Source organism: Pteronotus mesoamericanus, unplaced genomic scaffold (genome assembly GCF_021234165.1).
Source record: "Pteronotus mesoamericanus isolate MK-2021 breed Mesoamerican mustached bat unplaced genomic scaffold, CSHL_Meso_final scaffold_54, whole genome shotgun sequence".
NCBI lineage: Eukaryota > Metazoa > Chordata > Mammalia > Chiroptera > Mormoopidae > Pteronotus > Pteronotus mesoamericanus.
Genome location: NW_026555321.1, coordinates 7077654 through 7096220, shown reverse-complemented (window position 1 = coordinate 7096220; position 18567 = coordinate 7077654). Strand labels below are relative to the sequence as shown.

The 18567-nt window shown below is 38.1% G+C and overlaps 1 protein-coding gene across 1 annotated transcript in view; it reads right to left on the bottom strand.

The window, feature by feature from the left end:
- GADL1 (glutamate decarboxylase like 1) overlaps positions 1–18567 on the bottom strand; it is a 132686-nt gene that overhangs the window by 72188 nt on the left and 41931 nt on the right. Inside the window, exon 11 of the mRNA XM_054595724.1 lies at positions 1984–2183. Within this exon, the coding sequence (XP_054451699.1) occupies positions 1984–2183 (200 nt within the window). The remainder of the gene's footprint in view (positions 1–1983; positions 2184–18567) is intronic.

Below are 18567 nucleotides of genomic sequence, written 5' to 3'. Positions count from 1 at the left end.
TAAACCCAACATGAAGGATACCAGACATCCTAGATGGAGAGAAACTGAGGCCTGGTGATATTGTATAAGCCCCTAGAATAAGCCATTTCAGAAGTCATCACTACACGAACTTATAAGTAACATGAAATAATAAATTATCTTCTTCATTCATAATACTTTGAGTTAAGGTTTCTGTCACTTACTACCAAGAGTTTTAACTGATACAATATTCACAGATTTTTCAAACTACTTCTTAAACCATAATCACTGGAACTGTTGACTTCTAACAGTCTTCTGAAATGTCAAAGCCATCTCTTTACCTTTCTTTCTATTTAAGCTGATTGCCCTGTAACTTTGCAGTTCTTCCTGCAAAATGGCAGAATGTACTTCCTGCCTTTTGACTTTGACTGTGGCCATGCGATTTGCTTTGGCCATGGGAATGCTAGTAGATATGATACAATCAGGAGGTTAAAGTGGGCTTGCCTTATTGGGCTTCTGTCAGCTCCATTATAAGAACATGCTTTGGCTAGACTGCTGATCCAAAGAAAATGAAAGAAATATGGAGAGTAGACCCAGTCCCTCCCCTCCTACCCCACAGTCACCAAACTGAGAAAAAGTCACTCCAGCCAACGTGAAGGCCTTTTAGAATAAATAATTGTTGTTATAAGATACAGGGTCTTTAGACAGTCCACAGAAATGTTCAGAGCATTACTGTTGCATGGTGCACCCATATCATTCCCAGTATAGAAAGAGAAATTCTTTTAAGTCTCTAAGGGAACATTTAAAGTTTTGCAAGTGAAATGTGAACAAGGAGTGAAGAAGGAAAGGTTATCCAAACCAGAGATCACAAATTCTGTTACCTGTCGTGGCCAAGTAGGTAAAAACAAACAAACAAACAAAAAACTCTAAAACTCATATAGCATGTAGCATATGCCAGGTACTGTTCTGAGTGTTTACAAATAGCAATTCATTTAATTCTCATAACAATAATCATAGTTAAAGGCTGTTGTTTTCTCCATGTTTCTGGGATGAAACTGAGGTACAGAAAGATTAAGAAACTTGTGCAAATCACAAAACTTATAAATGGTAGCACTAGCACCTCTATACTATAGTAAAATAGGCTATTAGTTAAAAAAAAAAACAGGAGGAAGTAGGAGGGTTACCATTCTCTGGAGAGTCAGGCATCTTGTTCAGCAGCTTGTCACCATGTGGGAGTAAGAGCATTCTGACCTTTCGATACGAGCCAAAATTCTAGATTTTTAACAAATCTCCCTATTTTTAAATATTTTAAATGTTCAAATGTTTGATTTTTTTAACACCATGAAAGTTAACCCTATGCCATTCAGGCCCAACAAATCACATTTAAAACTAAATTTGTCCGTGGCCTGGCCAATGGCACCCACTGATTCAAGCTTAGGAGCAGAGTCCAGTTCAGGTGGCAAATGTCCAGCACTCAGATGTCAAGAGCTTTTCTAATGTCTTTACAAGTGATTTCACATGCTTTATCTCTAATGAACCAAAAGGAAAGCAATCATGGGGCTTCCATATTTCCTTTACCTTTCTGCCTTTACCCTAGCCCCATAGTCTCAAGACCTCCTGTTCGAGTTCTTGAAGCCACCATGATCTCTCTCCCATCTGGAAATCTGGGCCTAGATCATTCTTCTGTCCTTCCTTTTTTTGGTCTTCATTGAATGTCACTTCCCACAGGAAGTCTTTGCCAGCAACCCTCCTGAACATACCAGGGAACCTTCCTTATCAAAAAGTAAGTTCACCTGTACTTTGTCTGCTTTGGCACCTAAATGTATTTCTTACTAGGCTAGGATCCTGGAGGGCAGTGGGTAAGGATACTTTGTTCACAATTCCTAACACATAGTAGATACTGGAAGAATGGTTATCAGATAAAAGAATGAATGCGCAAATGGAATAACATGTACAGACCTTGCAAATGTTACTGTCATTGAATCTATTACAGACATACAGGGGCACACACACATATGCAAGTACCTAGATAAAGCAAGAGCACGATTCACTCTTTCTTCAAGGCCTAATGTGCCCAGGGCTTTCCAGCTCATCCAGAACTTGAACGCATCTGGTCTCCTGCTACACTGGATAGACTTGTCTCCTGTGTCGTAGCTGACATCATAGAATTTATCCTGCTGGAAGAGGTAAGATGCTTTGGCAGAGTAGCATTTCTTAAGAAGATCCTTTTGGGGGAAGAAAAAGAAGGTAGATCAAAGGATTGTCCATTTTAAAAATGTACTTGATTTCAAAAACACCCACAGACATTACCTGTACAGCATTCTACAACTTTGTGCCACAGGACTTTGGTTTCATTCTATGATTGTCCTCCATCAGGAGCAATAGGTATGCATTCACTTGGAGACACAGATTCCCCATTGTGTTTCTTAAAAAACCTCAGAGTTGAGAATGCTAAATCTGTCTTCAACCATTTTACTGATGAGTACTCAGAAGGTTTGAGACAATAATGTCATCATCTGTATGATATCAAGGTGGGCTCAAGATGAAATAAAATCTGTTTATAACTCACTCAAGGCACAATGGAAAAAAGAAAACAATTTCTTTATACAATTTTTATACAACTTTATACAATTTCTTAGGCAAAAAGCTAGGCTTTTAAAACCTCTTTTCAACTCATATCCATATTGAAAAGGCTAGAAGTAACAATAATGCAGAGATTAAAAAAGCCTAAGGAAAGAGTTGTGGAAGAGCTAAACAAGTGCTAACAAGTTTTAATGACCACAAAATATCATCTACCATTCCAAAGTGTTTTGTTGGGTTGGTCTTGCATTGGTTTTATTTGGAATCAAATTCAGTTTGCACTTATTGACTGGTTACTGCTTGCCAAGCGGTATATGGAAATTCACCATGTTTATTACCATTTGAGAGTCTTCACTTTGACCTCGAATTATTAGAATTTAAGCCCTGTTGCCCTCAATGTTATTTGGTATCTACAAAATCCCGGATTTCCTAACCTGTCTTCCATAGCCCCCATAATTCCCTACACAACTTCATTCTCAGAGAATACCTACTAGAACCATATGTTCATCCCCCACTCACTCCAGCATAATCAAACTACTCAATGTCCCTTAACCACTCATGCCCCATATGTTTCGTCACTCACACCATTTGCCTGACCTTGTCTCTATTTTAAATAAACATAGCACATTCGAAAGAATATATGCAGTATAGTTATATGTTCTGAAGTCTACTAATACCAAGCATATTCTACCCTCTCTAACTAGGTCTGCTCTTCCTTTAGGTCCCATCTCAAGTTCTGCTTCCCTTTCAGTTTCTTTATCTGTCCATCCCATTGGACTTACTTTCTCCTTTTATATTTGGCTGCATTTGTTGGTTTACTCCTGAACCACCCCTACTCAATGAGCAGTCTGCATGCATTCTCTCCTCATGTGTCCAAGCCCATTCTTGAAAGCAGGAATCATTTCCTATCCATGTCCACATCCACAGAGCTTAAGGCAGTATTGGGCAAAGAGGACCGTCACTACAGCAATTAGGGTGATCATGCTACTCCCCATATTCCATACTTCTCTCATATTCTTCTGACATGCAGTATGAACAGAATAAACACCAATACATGAACTTCTCATTTGGTGAATCTTCCAACTCTTAACAATGCAAAACTATCACTGCTGTACAGGAAGCTGCAGAGAAACTACCCAGAAATCATTGAGGTCCTAGAAAGTGATCCCTTCTGAACAGAATATGTATAAGATGTTGTCATTTTACTGATCAACTTATACTTAAAGAATAAAACCTCAAGGCATCACATTCTGAACAAAAGGATGCATTTTTTATCTTAATAGCAATATTGTCTTGTGTGGACATTGACCTGGATATAATATTTTACTACCATAAAGCATGATTTTATACTGTGTAAAAAGTTATATACCAACTATAATCAGGAACCCAAAAGTCTCACTCATCCATTATCCAAAATAAATTGAGTATAAAATAATAATTAATATAATATTAGTAAGCCTTCAGTTTGGCTTTGATGGATATTATTGGTAGACACTGGGGAAGAGTTGATTGCTCTGATCTGAACATTAAGGTAGAAAAAGCTCCTTACTCTCTAAGCTACTTTAATTCTATCAGCAATCTCTCAACTCCAATCACAGCTGCCACCACTGCATCTCCTTCCCCTCAAATGTCAGGATATTTGGTTATTGTTTCCATAGCAACTACAGCCTGACCATGCATTATAACATTAAAAGGCCACTGTCCATATTTTTAAGACAAAGTCTACACACACACACACACACACACACACGCACACTTGCATCATGATTACAAATTACTTTCATCAACCATGAAAGATTCAAAAATATCCCCAAAGCAGATGAACTTTAGACATGTCTTGGGCAACTTTCAGTGACTTATGCTAGTGGCTCAAAGACAGAGGAAGCCCATTCATTATCGGAAGACAAACTGCATCATTGAGCAAATGGAGAAGAGCAGAGCCAAGGAAACATATAGCAGAATGAGTGATTGCCTTGTAGTGACACTGTTAATTTCATTGCACTGAAAAGGCCTCCTGCCTTGGGTAGCTTTCCCCAAAAAACAACTGGAGGCTTGGGATTCACTTTATTGAAAATAAATGAAAACTTTTCCCCCTAAAGTTTTTGTTTGCATTTTAATTTACATTCTTGTATTAAAATGGATAAGATGTGTTTTAAGATACACATCAACTACGGGAAGACCTCCAGAAAAACAACAATTTTGGAATAAGTATAGTAAAAGTTAACAGTTTGACGTATGAAGTGTAAAATCACTTAATTTGTCATTATTGTTCTATCAAAGAGAAGGACCATGTTTATCTTGCTCAGCTTCATACACTTAATCCTAGCTGGGCAATAAACACTAGTTAAAATTCCAGTGACAAATATTCAATGAGAATGCCAATTGTTTTATTTTGTGATATCTCCAACAGTTTTCATGAATAGTAGACAATGTATGAGAACTCTCACAGTGACAAGTAAATGCAATCAAAGTAGCTTAAGCAAAAAACTTTTGTAGGCTCATATCTTTAAAAATCCAGACATATAAAATCTTCAGGTACATTGGGATCCAGGATTAAATTTGGAATTTGCCTTTTTCTTCTTGTTCTAGTTTCTTCTGTATTGACCTTATGCTTACAGCAGAAAGCTGGTAAGAAGCCTATGAACCAGGGTTTCCAGTGGGGCCTATGAGCACAGCAGCAGGCTCTGCTGGAGAGAGATGTGAAAGGAAGAAGAGACAGCCTCTGCCGTTGGTGCTACTTCCCAAGCAGCAAGTCATCATTGGCCTCCCAACCTCAATCTCTTGTCTGAACCTTCTGCTACTTAAATATAGCAGGAAGCCAATTAGTAAGGGAGCCTGGGAAATGTGGCTTTCATAGGTCAGGCTCCCTTCACAGCAAAACAGAGGAAGGCTGAAGAATGAATTATACAGTAAAGAGAATAAATGACAAGCACACTGCAAGAGTACAGAAACCATAACTTCATTTTCTCTGCTGTATTCACAACACCTAACCTAGCACATAAAAAACTCACCAGAGCCAACATTTATCAAGTCCTTACTAGGTGTGAAGCATTGTATATGTATGAACTTATTTAAATCTCAAGGAGTATTAATTTTGTCAATGTCAACATACCTGTCAAGAAACTGCAACACAGAGAAGTTTGGTGAATGATCTAAGACCGTGTAGCTAGTAAGGGGTCAGGCTGGGCTTCAAACCAAGGCTGTTTGAATCCAAGGCCTAACTAAGCTCTTTACACATTACATTCTACTCTCTCTATAGTGAGCACTTCAGTATGTGTGGAAGAGAGTGCTCCATAAACGCTCATTAAGAATTCTTAAAGGAGATTGGTAAAATGGAAAATGGTGGCAGAGAACATCAAACTAAAGGTCAAACCAACTAATATGCCATTTCAGGCCCTTAACTTTGTTCCTGTGAATATGACTTCTGGTCTTACTAGTGATCCTATCTTGTTGATGAAGCATTTTGAGATTTTTCTAAATACCCGTGACTGTTGTGATCTTTAAGGGTATCACTAAAAACACATAATAAATCAGTAGGTTGTATATTTTCCTTGCCAAGATTAGTCAAGTCATCTTTGATTTCTACAAGCTAGATCAGATTCTGCAGTATCTTTCCCAGGAGTCAGTGACTACATAGGCCTATTGAAGTCCCCCTTGCAAACACATTTTTCAGCTTATCAAACAAAAGCTACCAAAAACTCTTCCCATATTCTGTCCCTTATCACTGCTACTTATATGCAAAACATTGTCTAAATTAAATGTCCTAGGAAATGGGTATATTAGTCATCCTTGTACTAACTAATTCATTCCAAAATTATGTGTTGAGGACCTATTTTATAAAAAGCACTATGATGCCAGGAGTTTGAGCATACAACCCCAATGGAAACACTAAGAATCTAGGCTAACATTTGTTGATCGAGTGAGCAAAATTAAATTTGGTCTGTGAATAGCAGAAAGGCTTGGTTGTAATCTAGAATACAAAAGTGAATTTTTAAAATGATTTGATCTTCTGACATTTGCTTTATTCCTTGAGCAAACATTTTGAGATCCTTAATATATGCCAAAAGCTACTCTAGGCACTGGTGCTGTATAGTGTCACTATCCTTAAGAAGTTTAAGATAGAGACAGGGACAGAAAAACAGGCAATTAGAGTACAGTGCTAGAATAGGGGAAAGAACAAGATCTAAGGAGCACAAAGAAGAAGGGTCATCATTCACTAACTTAGAGATGTTAGATAGGGTTCTTCAAATGAAGAAATGTGTCACCTGAGAGCTGAAGTAGGAGATAAGGAATAGCTGAGTAGGAGAAGAGAAGAAAAAATTAATTCAGTATCACTGGAGCTAATTAATGAAGTAGGGCATAGCTAGGAAGGCTGTAAAGGTAAAAAATAGCCAAGTCACCAAGGATCTTAACTGCCACGGTAAGAATGATTGGTGATGGAATTTTCTCAGGCTTGTGTAGATATTAAAACTTAAACTTCATTATTGTTCTGGTAGAATCAAGTTAGAATTAGCAGATGTGGATAGTGTTTTTGATTTAGTCACTTGGTGTCAGAGCTCAAAGTAAGTCACTTAACATCTCGGGCTTCATTTTTCTCATCGACCTAATGGAGATAATACTTGCTCCACCTACCATACAGGAATACTGTGAAAACTTAATGAAATAATGTTAACTGGGAATACCTCTCAATCTTTGACCAAAATCCTTCTCACTGGCCTTCTCTCCTGCATATTGCTGTACTCCTGACCCCTCCCAGCTTTCACCACTCATTTTTCCTTAGATTTACTTCTCTCCCCAGGCAAACTGTAGAACAGGATGCCAGCTCTGGACTTCCTTACTGTGTAGGAAATAAGAATATTACACCTCTCACCAACCTCCCCCTTTTTAATGGACTGTATCCATAGAAATGGACTATGTTGATAGAATGTATTAAAGCATAGACAAGAAATTTAGAGCATAGGAAGAATTAACCATTAGCTTGGAAGTTTTTATTCTCCAAATGGAGCTAATCCTGACCTTGTTTAAGCTATCACACTTGACTATCTTAGATGTTGCAGGTCTTTCTAAGTCTCAGCATGATCTGTATGGAAGACATACAAAAAGCAGGGTATGAAATGAGAGTGGGCAAGGGCATGCAATAGGTGGACTGAGGGCTAGCGAGTCACCAATTGACCAGGTATAACTTGTCTAGTCTTCAGTTTCCTTGTTCAGTCAGGAGAAAAGATATGTTGAGTGGCAGCTACATAGTTGGTGTGGGGTGAAGGGAATAGCGTAAGCAAATGATAACAATGCCAGTGTTATTTTCCCCAAAGTACACAAATCAGACTGAACCATGGAAAAGGCCAGGGTATTAGGCTGGGTCATGAATACCCTGGAAAGAAAGGAAAAGAGATAGAGAGAAGTGGGGAAGGGAGGGAGAAAGAAGGGGAGGGAGGAGAGAAAAAGGTGGAAGGGAGGGAGGGGAGAAGGAAGGAAAGAAGGGGGGAAAGGAAGGAAGAAAGAGGAAAGGAAGGAGGAAGAAAAAACATAGGAAAGAAAGGGAAGGAAGGGAAGAAAGGAAGGGGACAGAGGGAGGAAGGAAAGGAAGAATAAAAAGGGAGGGAGGGAGGAAAAACAATGGGAAGGCAGGGAAGGAAGAAAATAAGGGAGGGACAGAAAGAGGGAGGAAATATCCACAGCTGATCTGCTTTGGGGATTTTTTTGATCCTCCTCTTTCCCTTTCCCTGTCATCCAGGCTTCCACTTTTTGGACCTCTCCTCCCTGTGCCTCTGTATTGGGCCCTACAGAAGTCCATCTGTAGTCCAAAGCACGTGTCCTTTCGTGGGCTATTCTTTAGACCGCTTTCATTTTTCTGATGGCAGTTTATGACCTCTCTCTTTACTATTTATTGATTTAATTCACTTACTTCTGTTTTAGTTTTTTCATTCTCTGTCAGAGTAGAAAACTGTTAAAATCATCTGGTGTTCTATCCAGCTTGAGAGAAAGATTACTTTTGAGGAGGGGCCACAGTTTGCCTTTTTTGTTGTTGTTGTTCAAGTATGGTTGTCCCCATTTTCCCCTCACCATGCCCCCCACTGCCCCACCCATCCCTGCTTCCCACCCTTGACCCTACCCCTTTTTGCTTTGTTCATGGGTCCTTTATGCATGTTCCTTGAAGACCCTTCCCCTATTTTCCCCCATTATCCTTCTACCCCCTCCCCTCTGGTTACTGTCAATTTGTTCTTAACTTCAATGTCTCTGGTTATGGTTTGCCTGTTTGTTTATATTGTTGATTAGGTTTCACTTATAGATGTGATAGTATGGTATCTATCTTTCACCACCTGGCTTATTTCACTTAGCATAATGCTCTCCAGATCCATCCATGCTGTGGCAAAGGGTAGGACAATTTGTCTTTGAACTCTACATCAAATCTGCTGCAAATGCCTTCTCTTCTGCTATCCGAAAGGCCAGCCTCAGACGCTCATGCTTCATTGCGCTTCAGTGACTGCAGAAGGTTCACATCCTGCTGTTTATGCTTCTGTTATCAGTTCTGAGTCATCTTTTGGTCAACTGATTCAGTTTTCTTTTCTATTCCATGCAAACATTTCCCAGTCATTGGTAATCACCTAGATATCAACCTCTGCCCACCTTTTCAATTAATCCTCCAATTTTCACTCCCATCCTTTCCCCCATCACTTCTTATCTTCTGGAAGATGGTAGGTATAGAAGTTTGCTGAAATTTAAGTTGCTTGTACTTAAACTTTTGAAGAGTTGGTGAACAGCCTGTCCTGCTCTCTTCTGCCAAGTGGTGATATAGTTGAGCTTGTTGTCCTGCCATTTCAGCATCTCCCTTTGTAAAAAGTTCACATCAGCCTCCCTTGTCTCAAAATACTGCCACCCTGTTAGCTCTTTGCACACTTATCAATGGATGGCCTGATGCTAGCTGTCTCCAGAAAGTTTCTGGGTGTCTGGATATTATGTACTAGATTTCCGGGAGGAAAAAAAAAGTGACTTCCACTCCTGCTTCATTTCAGTTCTTATAACTGAAATTCTTTTAAATACGCAGCACTCTGTGAAGTATGTTCCTTGAGGAAACATCATTTTACTCAAAATGTTTTGAAAAGGAAGTTCCATGTGCTATATATCCTGTATTTGCCTTCCTCCTTTGGGCTGTTATTTTTATTATTATTATTGCTAAGTTACTTTTCATAGTTGAGTTCAATCACTCCTTTCTTTAATACATTCTGAGCTATTTTTAAAATCATCACTTTTCCACTTTGTGTATGTTCCCCAGCTCAAGGTAGGAGTGGCACAAAGGGATGTCGCATGAGCCGTGGGCACAACTCTTCGGGTCCTGTCCCTGGCGAATGTTTAGCTGAGGAAAGTCCAGACCTCTCAAGACCACAGCCTCTCTGGTTCACAATCCTTGTCCACCTGCGCCCCTAGCTGCTCCTCCACCTAGTTGCTCCACAACCAGTTCAAGGCATAAAGGCAGGAAGAAAGAGCAGCCTTTCAGCGCATGCCCATCAACAGAGAGATTCAGGTAACAGGTGGAAAGGAAGAAAGGGAGGGCCTCATTCACCTGGGGGTGGAGCCAGTGAGCCTGGGGATGCACTAGCTTTCTGGATGGGAGTTCCCATGTTGACCTCACGTGAACTGCTGTGAAATCATAGGGGCTGAGGGTTTGATATAATCTGTGAAAACTACTGACTATCCTGGAATATTTGAGCACTCGGTATTATTACGAATGCCCCACTTCTACTTCTGGAAAGCCTCCTGGAAGATTCCAGAAAATTTTGTTGAGTTCTAGACCTAGAGACCTGATGGGGTGTTCAGAGAACTAATAAAGCACTATTGTGCTAAACCCTATATCCTCTGTTTTCTTCTGAAGTGTAAATCTTCCTTAAATATCTCTAACAAAAAGTTAGAATGAGCTGATTTAAAAGTAAGAAAACTGGGGTAAAAAAGATTTTTAAGAAATGCAACTTACGTTTATGTAGTGATGGTACTTACAGGAGAGAGGAAAGTTGGGCTCAGTGTCTTAGAGAATATGTAAGTGCTTCTGTAAATACGTAAGAAACATTTGATAGTGCAGAGATCACTACAATACCACAATGCCACTTCACGTCCTACAGGCATTTAAAAATAGTGCAATTGGGCTTCTCTCTTAGAACAGATTGGAGATCTTCCTATTTTCACTAGGCAAATATCAACATAACATACTTTCTTCATTAAACATATTCTAAAACAGTATTTTTTAAACTTTGACTATAACTCACAGTAAAAAATTATTTTTAAATAGTGACAGTATCCACTCTAATATACATGAAACAGAAATAAAAGCTTAATGGAATAGTACCCATGATAACTACTTGAATTGCATACTGATATTTTCTATTTTATTCTATTCTGACTGTTCATTAAAAAAGAAAATGAAAAGTTGATATGACTTACAATTGACTATATAACTCAAGACCAATTAGTAGTATGGTTCTTAACCCTTGCCACTATTAGAATTATCCGAAGGGAAAAAATTCCAATGAAGAGCTCTTATTGGGCCAAAAATTCAGAATCCCTAGTATGGGGTAAGGGTAATCCTTTTAAAGCCTCAAAGGTAATTCTAATGTGCAACCAGGATTGAAAACCACTGTGCAGATGTTTTCAGCCTTACACTGAAAAATCCTGGTCTAGCGATTGCAGTCAGTATTATGTTCACGTTAAGATTCGAGAGCTCTGAAGTGATGTGATGTGGTTTTACAAGAGCATACAAACCAAGGTGATTATCTGACTTTTGTGTGTGTGTTATTAGTATCTGTGTGTGAATACAAGTGGAAAATGACTTTTTCCTATGCACCAAAATAAAGGGAATATAAGTGGGATATGGATAATGCTAGAGTTTTAATCACCTATGAAACATGTCCAAAGATTGTGGCATGGATGTGATATGCAAAACACCCCCAAACCCCAATCTATTCAATTATTTAATTTCCTATGTTTTTGTGATACAGATCAAAGCATTATTTATTTTTCAATATTTAATCATATCCATAGAGTAAGTAAATAACTAAATTTTGCTCACTCAGCTCTAATGGAAGAAAGTGTAGTTTTTGTCTTTCTGCATTACTTCCAAGTCTGAATTCTCATGATTCTATCATACATATATTTGTTTACAACCTATTTCATGCCAAAGGGATTTAAAGTAACTGACAAAAATAGAATATGGTAGGATTAGGATAGAAAAGGAGAAAGCAGAAGAGACAAGGGAGGTGGGGAAGGTGGGGGAGTTGGGGAAAGAAAAAGGAGGAAGAAGAGGAAATAAAAGATGAGATCAAGGCCAAGAAAAAAATGTGATGGGGAAGTACAACAAAACCTGTAGTGATAGCTAAGCCCAAGTGGCATGCTGGAAGGAGGTCGAATGGGGAGAGATTATTTGCCAGTTTCTTGGTGCACCTGCTAATGTGTGCACAGCAAAAACGTCCAGTAGTTATTGCTGCTTCTGAGCTCTGAGCATTTACTGTGTAACTGTTAACTGCATCACTTCCCCTCATCATATCTCCGTTTCATTCATCTGTAAATTGAAGAGAATGATACTGCATGGCAGCCCACCTCCCGCGGATAAGTATTCGTGGCACAAGGTTTAAGTGAATGTCTGTAAAAAAACATTTATTAACACAGAACATGTTCCTTCAGTCCAGATGGCTTACTTGTATCTCTCCAAATAGGTGAACAGACATAAGGTAATAGTGTTATTCAAACTGGACAAAACAGACACAGAACAAGTGTGTTTCCTTGGACTGAGGCTAGAAGAGCCATTCTATACCAGGGGCACAATATTTAACAAAAATCAATCTATGTCTCCAACTTATTGTGAGGCTGTTAACAAAAGCCTGGTTTCTCTTCAAAAGGAATTTTACACATTCAGCAGCAAGGCCGCTGGCCTAGATTCTTGGAGTTGGAGCATCCTCCAGAGGTCTGTCCTCTGAGGCTTGGAGTATAGCTAAGAGATGTATTTTACACCAGGAAAAATGCTGTGCAGGAAGGCAATTTCCAAAGCCCAAGTTACCTGCTCTTCTTTGTATAAATTCCTTTAAAGAGTTGCTGGAAATTGTTGCTATTACCGTAACCATGGGGAATCCTACTTAAAACTGGCCTTGAATAACAGTTCAAAATGAATCGGGAAGCACTTGGTAAAACCCTTGAATAGAACACAAGATGTACTGGACAAAAACATTTTTTTCAAAGACCCCTAATAAAATACGGAAATATGCTAAAACGACAAAGAATTTTTCCACAATATAAATGGACATTTGTCCAGACAGAAGAATTGGTGAATTCACATGTGGCTTACTCCTCAATTTGGACATAAAAAAGGAAAAATAAACTGTATTCACTAAGTGCCAACTACATGGCTAGAAATGCACTGCACAATTTTGAATGTGATCCCTTTTAATGTCATAGTAGTTCTTCAAAATAGTTTTTCAAACACTTTCTATTTTTTGCAAATAAAACAATCGCGATTCAGAGAAGTTAAGCAAGTTGTCAAAGTCACACAGGGCAATTGTAAGCAGAGGCAAAATTTGAACACAAATCTTGCCAGACTTCTCGATCCATAGGTGTATTTGCCCACTAAGAAATCATATTTAATCCCAGAATTTCCTGGTTTAAACTATGGTCTCTGTGACTAGGGAAGGCAAAGTCCTCTCCTCCGGGCATTCTAAAATACAAATGAGCAAACGATTTCTGTAAAGGGCCAGTTAGTAAATATTTTCAGCTTTGTAAGCCATGCAATCTGTGACATACCTACTCAGCTCTGTGGTTGCAGCACAAAAACAACCACGTAGGATACTTAAATGAATGGGCATGGCTGTGTTCCAATAAAACTTTATTTACAAAAACAAGTGTCAAGCTCAATTTAGCCCAAGGGCCATATTTTGCAGACCCTATTCTGAGACATATCTATGAGGAAGCACGTTCAATAAGAGAACTCTTTTCCAAATCTGTAGAGGTAGGAAGAGTTAAACATTTACCCAAAAGCTCTAACTCATTGTCTTCAATTTTTATTAAGGCAAGCTTTTAATCCTTTCAGACAGTAAATAGGTAGCTTCTAAAAGAGAACACTTAATTTGGAAAATAAAGTCCCTTGGTTTATTTTCCTTTTAATGGCATTTGGTGATCCAGATTCATGCTGGTTTACAAATTCTAATTTCCTTTCTTCCCTCAACATCCCGGGGAAGAAAAAAAATTATTCTGTGATGAAACTGGTTAAATCTGAGTTGACTTTCTGTTCTATGTTAAGGTTGTATTTTGTCATTTGTAGTGGATCTTTGCTGAAATAATGTGGCAGGAAAGGCTATGAATTTCAAACTGAAAACTCATTAAATGCAAACAGCAAGTGGAAGCTAGTCATGGCCAAATAGCAAGAAAGGAAGGAGGGAAGGAAGGCAGAAAGGAAGGTTCTCTTGTGGAAGAGAAGCAGATGGAGGAAGTGACTTCTAAGATCCTCTGGCTCAGTTCATCTCTAAATATAAGAATCATGATAAACTGTAATGTCCTGAAGGGGACATTGGGCCAGTTATATTAACTTCAAATCCTGAGAGAGAATGACTATTTCTACAGAATTCCTGTACACTCCTGAGCCACAAGAGGAGAAGTCAATGAGAAAAACCTACTGGCAAGGTCTGGGGACAGAACGGAGTTAGGAGGAGATTTACAAGTCACCTTAACCTGCCTGGCTGGGTCTGTGGAAAAGAGTTCGAATTAACAAAATAATTAGCAACAAAATTTCACTTTGTATTAGTTCTGTGAGGATCAATCGCTCAAATTTTATCTTTCTAAAGCAAGATTTTCTATTTCTGTACATCAATGTGACTTTAAAATTCAGAATTTTAGTTAGGATATGAGGTTGCTCCACTCCTTATCATCTTGATTTAGGAACGCAGGAGCTGTGTGATTAAAAGCATGATTGCAGAGTGAGCCCAGTTTGTCCTGAATCCGAGATCCACCCTTACTAGTTTTATATCCTTGGGCATGTCATTTATGATTTCTGTACTCAGTTTCCTCATCTTTACAGTGGGCAAAGTTATAGTCCCCACCTCATGGAATTGATATGGGTTTAAATGCGTTACTATATTTATCTACTTATTTATCTTTCCCTCACACTTGCCAAGGCCTATATTGGACATGGGGAGAGTGAAGGAGACTCTAGTTCCATGGAGATGACAGTCTATAATGGTGTGACCATAGAGGACTTTGTGGTATATGCTGAATAATTGCTTGGATAGAAAAGAGACAGCCAAGGAAGCAAGAAGACCCTCTAGGAAAGCTGATGCTTAAGCAGAGTTCAATGAGAGAAAAAGTAGGGTTTAGGTAGGCAAAGAGACAGTGTCCAGTTTTCCACTCTCTCTTTAGATAGAGGGAACAACTATCTATAGGGAAATGAGTACATTCTTAATGTGATATCCAACGCCCTCCATACACAACCTGAGATTGCTTCCCAGTCCTGTCTCCCAGCAGACTCCTTCCCAGTTGTAGGTACTTGTCACAGGTCAATGCCTGGACATTACCCTCTTCTACTGCCAGACCACATATCTCAATTTCTGACTGTTTAGCACATGCATCGTGAGGTGAAGGCTTTACCCCTACTCCTGCCCCATATCTTATCACAAATACAGTCTTCAAGCATAATTGCTCAGTGTACACTCTAGAAAGATACTGTGGACTGACAGATAGGTCGCAAGTCGGCAGTAACCTAAAATAAACCATAAATATCTTTTCTCCTTACAAACAGCCATGAAATTGGTGCAATAATGAGGGACAACATGTTTTCTCTATGATCTCATCTAGGCTGGCACCATGAATAACATTTTTGATTCTAAATAATTATGATAAATTATTGAACATAAGTGAGAACCTTTCTTAAGAATACCTAGAGTAATAGAGGCATTGGTGGGGGGTAGGGGGTGGGCGTTGTATCCTCATATAGGGAAAGTTAAATTCCATGGGCTAACGTTAATTCATTTTTGAATTGTAAAGCCAAGATTGAACTCTAGAATACATTTGAGACTCCTGGCTCCATGAATTCACCACTAATGATAGATGAGTCATTTCCTCAATCACAATCTTTCCAAATTAAGGAGACATTTGAAGAACTCCTCTTCCCTGGAGATTTTCCTCTTGGATATCGACTGAACTCTTTAAGTGAAAGGGATCCTATAACTTTAATAATCAGGATACAAAACCTATCAGAATAACTAACCCTGTAATGTTTGCTGTTGCAATCTCACAGGCACAAACCAATCTTTTCTCATATATAAATTCCTGTTTCTTCACTAGCTCTTAAAAAATGCTATGTATTTAATCACATTTCACTACATTTCTGGCAAGTTGGTTATTGAAATGGCACAAAGATTCTGACAGTACTGTAAAAGAAGGCATCGGTATTTCTGTAACTGGATGTCAAGGGTTTAATCTGCACTATGGTGCTGTCTAAAGCTGGTAATCAAATAGAGAAAAAAATATGTCAAGGTAAGGTCCAAAGGACGTATAATAGTGACATGTGCTACCCCGTGATTAAGGCATAATGAAATGTACTGGAAAGAGAGTAGCCTTATAAAAAAGAAGCTATAAACTGCTTTCTGATAATTGCTGGAGCTAGAGATGGGGAAGATACAATCAGTGTTCCCTGTTATTTTCTGTTGCTGGACCAGGTTTAAAACTCAGCAATCTATTAGTAAGTTGTCACAACAGGACATGGAAGACACTTACAGTAGACACAATTTAGGCTTTGCCCAGTTCACAGTGACCCCTTGCTTCTCTCATTCATAGAGACCATCACATTACACCACTCTGCTACCCCATTCCCCTGGTCTCAGCTGACTGGACCGGAGGTGGAGAAGCCTCAAAATTTGGAATTAACACTGAAGGATATTAATTTAGCATGCTGGTCACTTGCACATAGATGTGGACATCACACTGCAAAATGCCATATTTTACCTTAACACATGAACTTAAAAACAAATACAGTAATTATGAAATTTCAAAATTATAACATTTGGGGTATACAAAAATGATGTTTTATTTTTTTTGTAACACAAGAACTTATGATTTGGAACTACATTTATTTCTAATGCAAAATATCTAATCTGATCACTTCTAGGAAAAAGAATTAAATTGAGCGGTCTTTTGAAACATTCAGACGTAAAACATTTCCTCTGAAAGTTGTCTTCCTCTTGCTCTTTATTTAACATTTTTGGGACACTCACAAATGCCACTGAGGAGACTTACCAGATAAAATGCAAAACATTCTATTAAATTTGAATTACATAAATATTTATAAAACAAAAATTTTAGTATAAGTAGTATCCTATCCAATATTTGGGGTATACTTATACTAAAAAATTGTATTTTATTTATCTGAAATTCAGATTAAACTGAGCCTCCTTTATTTTCATTTGTTAAATCAGCCAGCCCCGCATTGAAGTTCAGGAGTGAAATCTGCTTCCCCAGAGCAATCACTGCTGTCCTTGTGCTGACCACCTGCTCCATTCCCAGCTCATCTCTAGCTGATCTTTCCATCTTCCTACTTATACCTAAAGACTTGCCATGGCTCCTGGTTGTCACCTTGCATGAGTCATGCTCCTTGCTGTCCCTGTTTCCAGGCTCCCTTGTGTGTTCTTTTTCAGTCCCTTCTGATGATGTCCCTGCCAGCCACTCAGAAGCCTGCAGGAAACTGGGAGGCTCTCTCAGGAGCCCTCATGCCTCACTATGGCTCCCCTGCCATCTATTTCATTTCTGCTTTACCATGTTAACATGAGGGAAAAGGGAGAAGAGAGCCTTCCCAGCTCTCTGAGTCTCACCTAGAACTTGAGCCAAGAGACAAAAATATATCATATGTTTTGCACTTACAGGGAAGTTCTGTCTTGATCTCCCTGGGTGCGCACACTCATGTGTAACACTTCCATCCTCTTCACATACCTTTCTCCCCTTCCCAAATCTGCAGACTGTTTACTTGGAAAAGAAAATGAAAACTAAAAATGGATTATGGATGATAAGATATCCTTTCAAGAGTCACTGTTGACTCTTGAAAAGGTAAAAATTTGTCACTCTTGATCTATGGATTCATTCTGATCGTTTTCTGACTATAGTAAAACAAACCAGAATTTCATAACATAACTTAAGCACTTGAGAAGTTAAAATACCTTCAATAAATCACTCTTGGCTCAAAGATTCAAGCAAAGCTGTTATTAAAGATTAATTAGAAAATAATTTAAATGAGAACACTCCAAAACAAAATTTAACGAGCTGAGGCAAAACTGCCCTCAATGTAAAATAGCATTCTTATAGGACAAAATATTCAAAAGCAGGAGAAAAAAATAATCATTGAATAAATTTAATAACAATGTGACTTGAAAAAATGAATGCAGGAAGTGATTTCTAAGGAGATAAACATAATCAGAAAAAAATAGAAAAAATATTTTAAAAATTTACATTTTTAGGTAAAGGTATAAAATAAAAATAAGATTAAAAAACTAGGGAATAGTATATATTCTTCTAATGTATTTGAAAATCTCAATAAAATATATTAAATATTTGAGAAATTACAAGTTATCAAAATTGACTCAAGGAAATTCTTAATAATTTAATAAAAATGGGGAAAATGAACATTTGATTAAGGAGCTATCTCTTCCAAAATTTCTGAACAAATGTTTTATGATTAATTTTTCTGGGAATTCCTAAAAAATGATGATCTTTATGCTAGAGTACTTATTCTAAAACAAAGATGACCATTTAAAACTGGCACTCAAAATACAATCCAACCTCAATAAAACACACATACACACACACACACGCAACTGCACTTACAGACACAGAGTAGATTGATCATGTGTACATAGAGGCAAAAATCAAAATATACAAATCCATGAATTCATTAAAACAACTTATTGCAATAAAGTGAGTAATCAGTAATTGAGAAAATCTATGAACACATTTAACTTCATTCAAAAAGTAAAGTGATAGAGCTACCTTATTAGATAATAAAAAAGAACATGG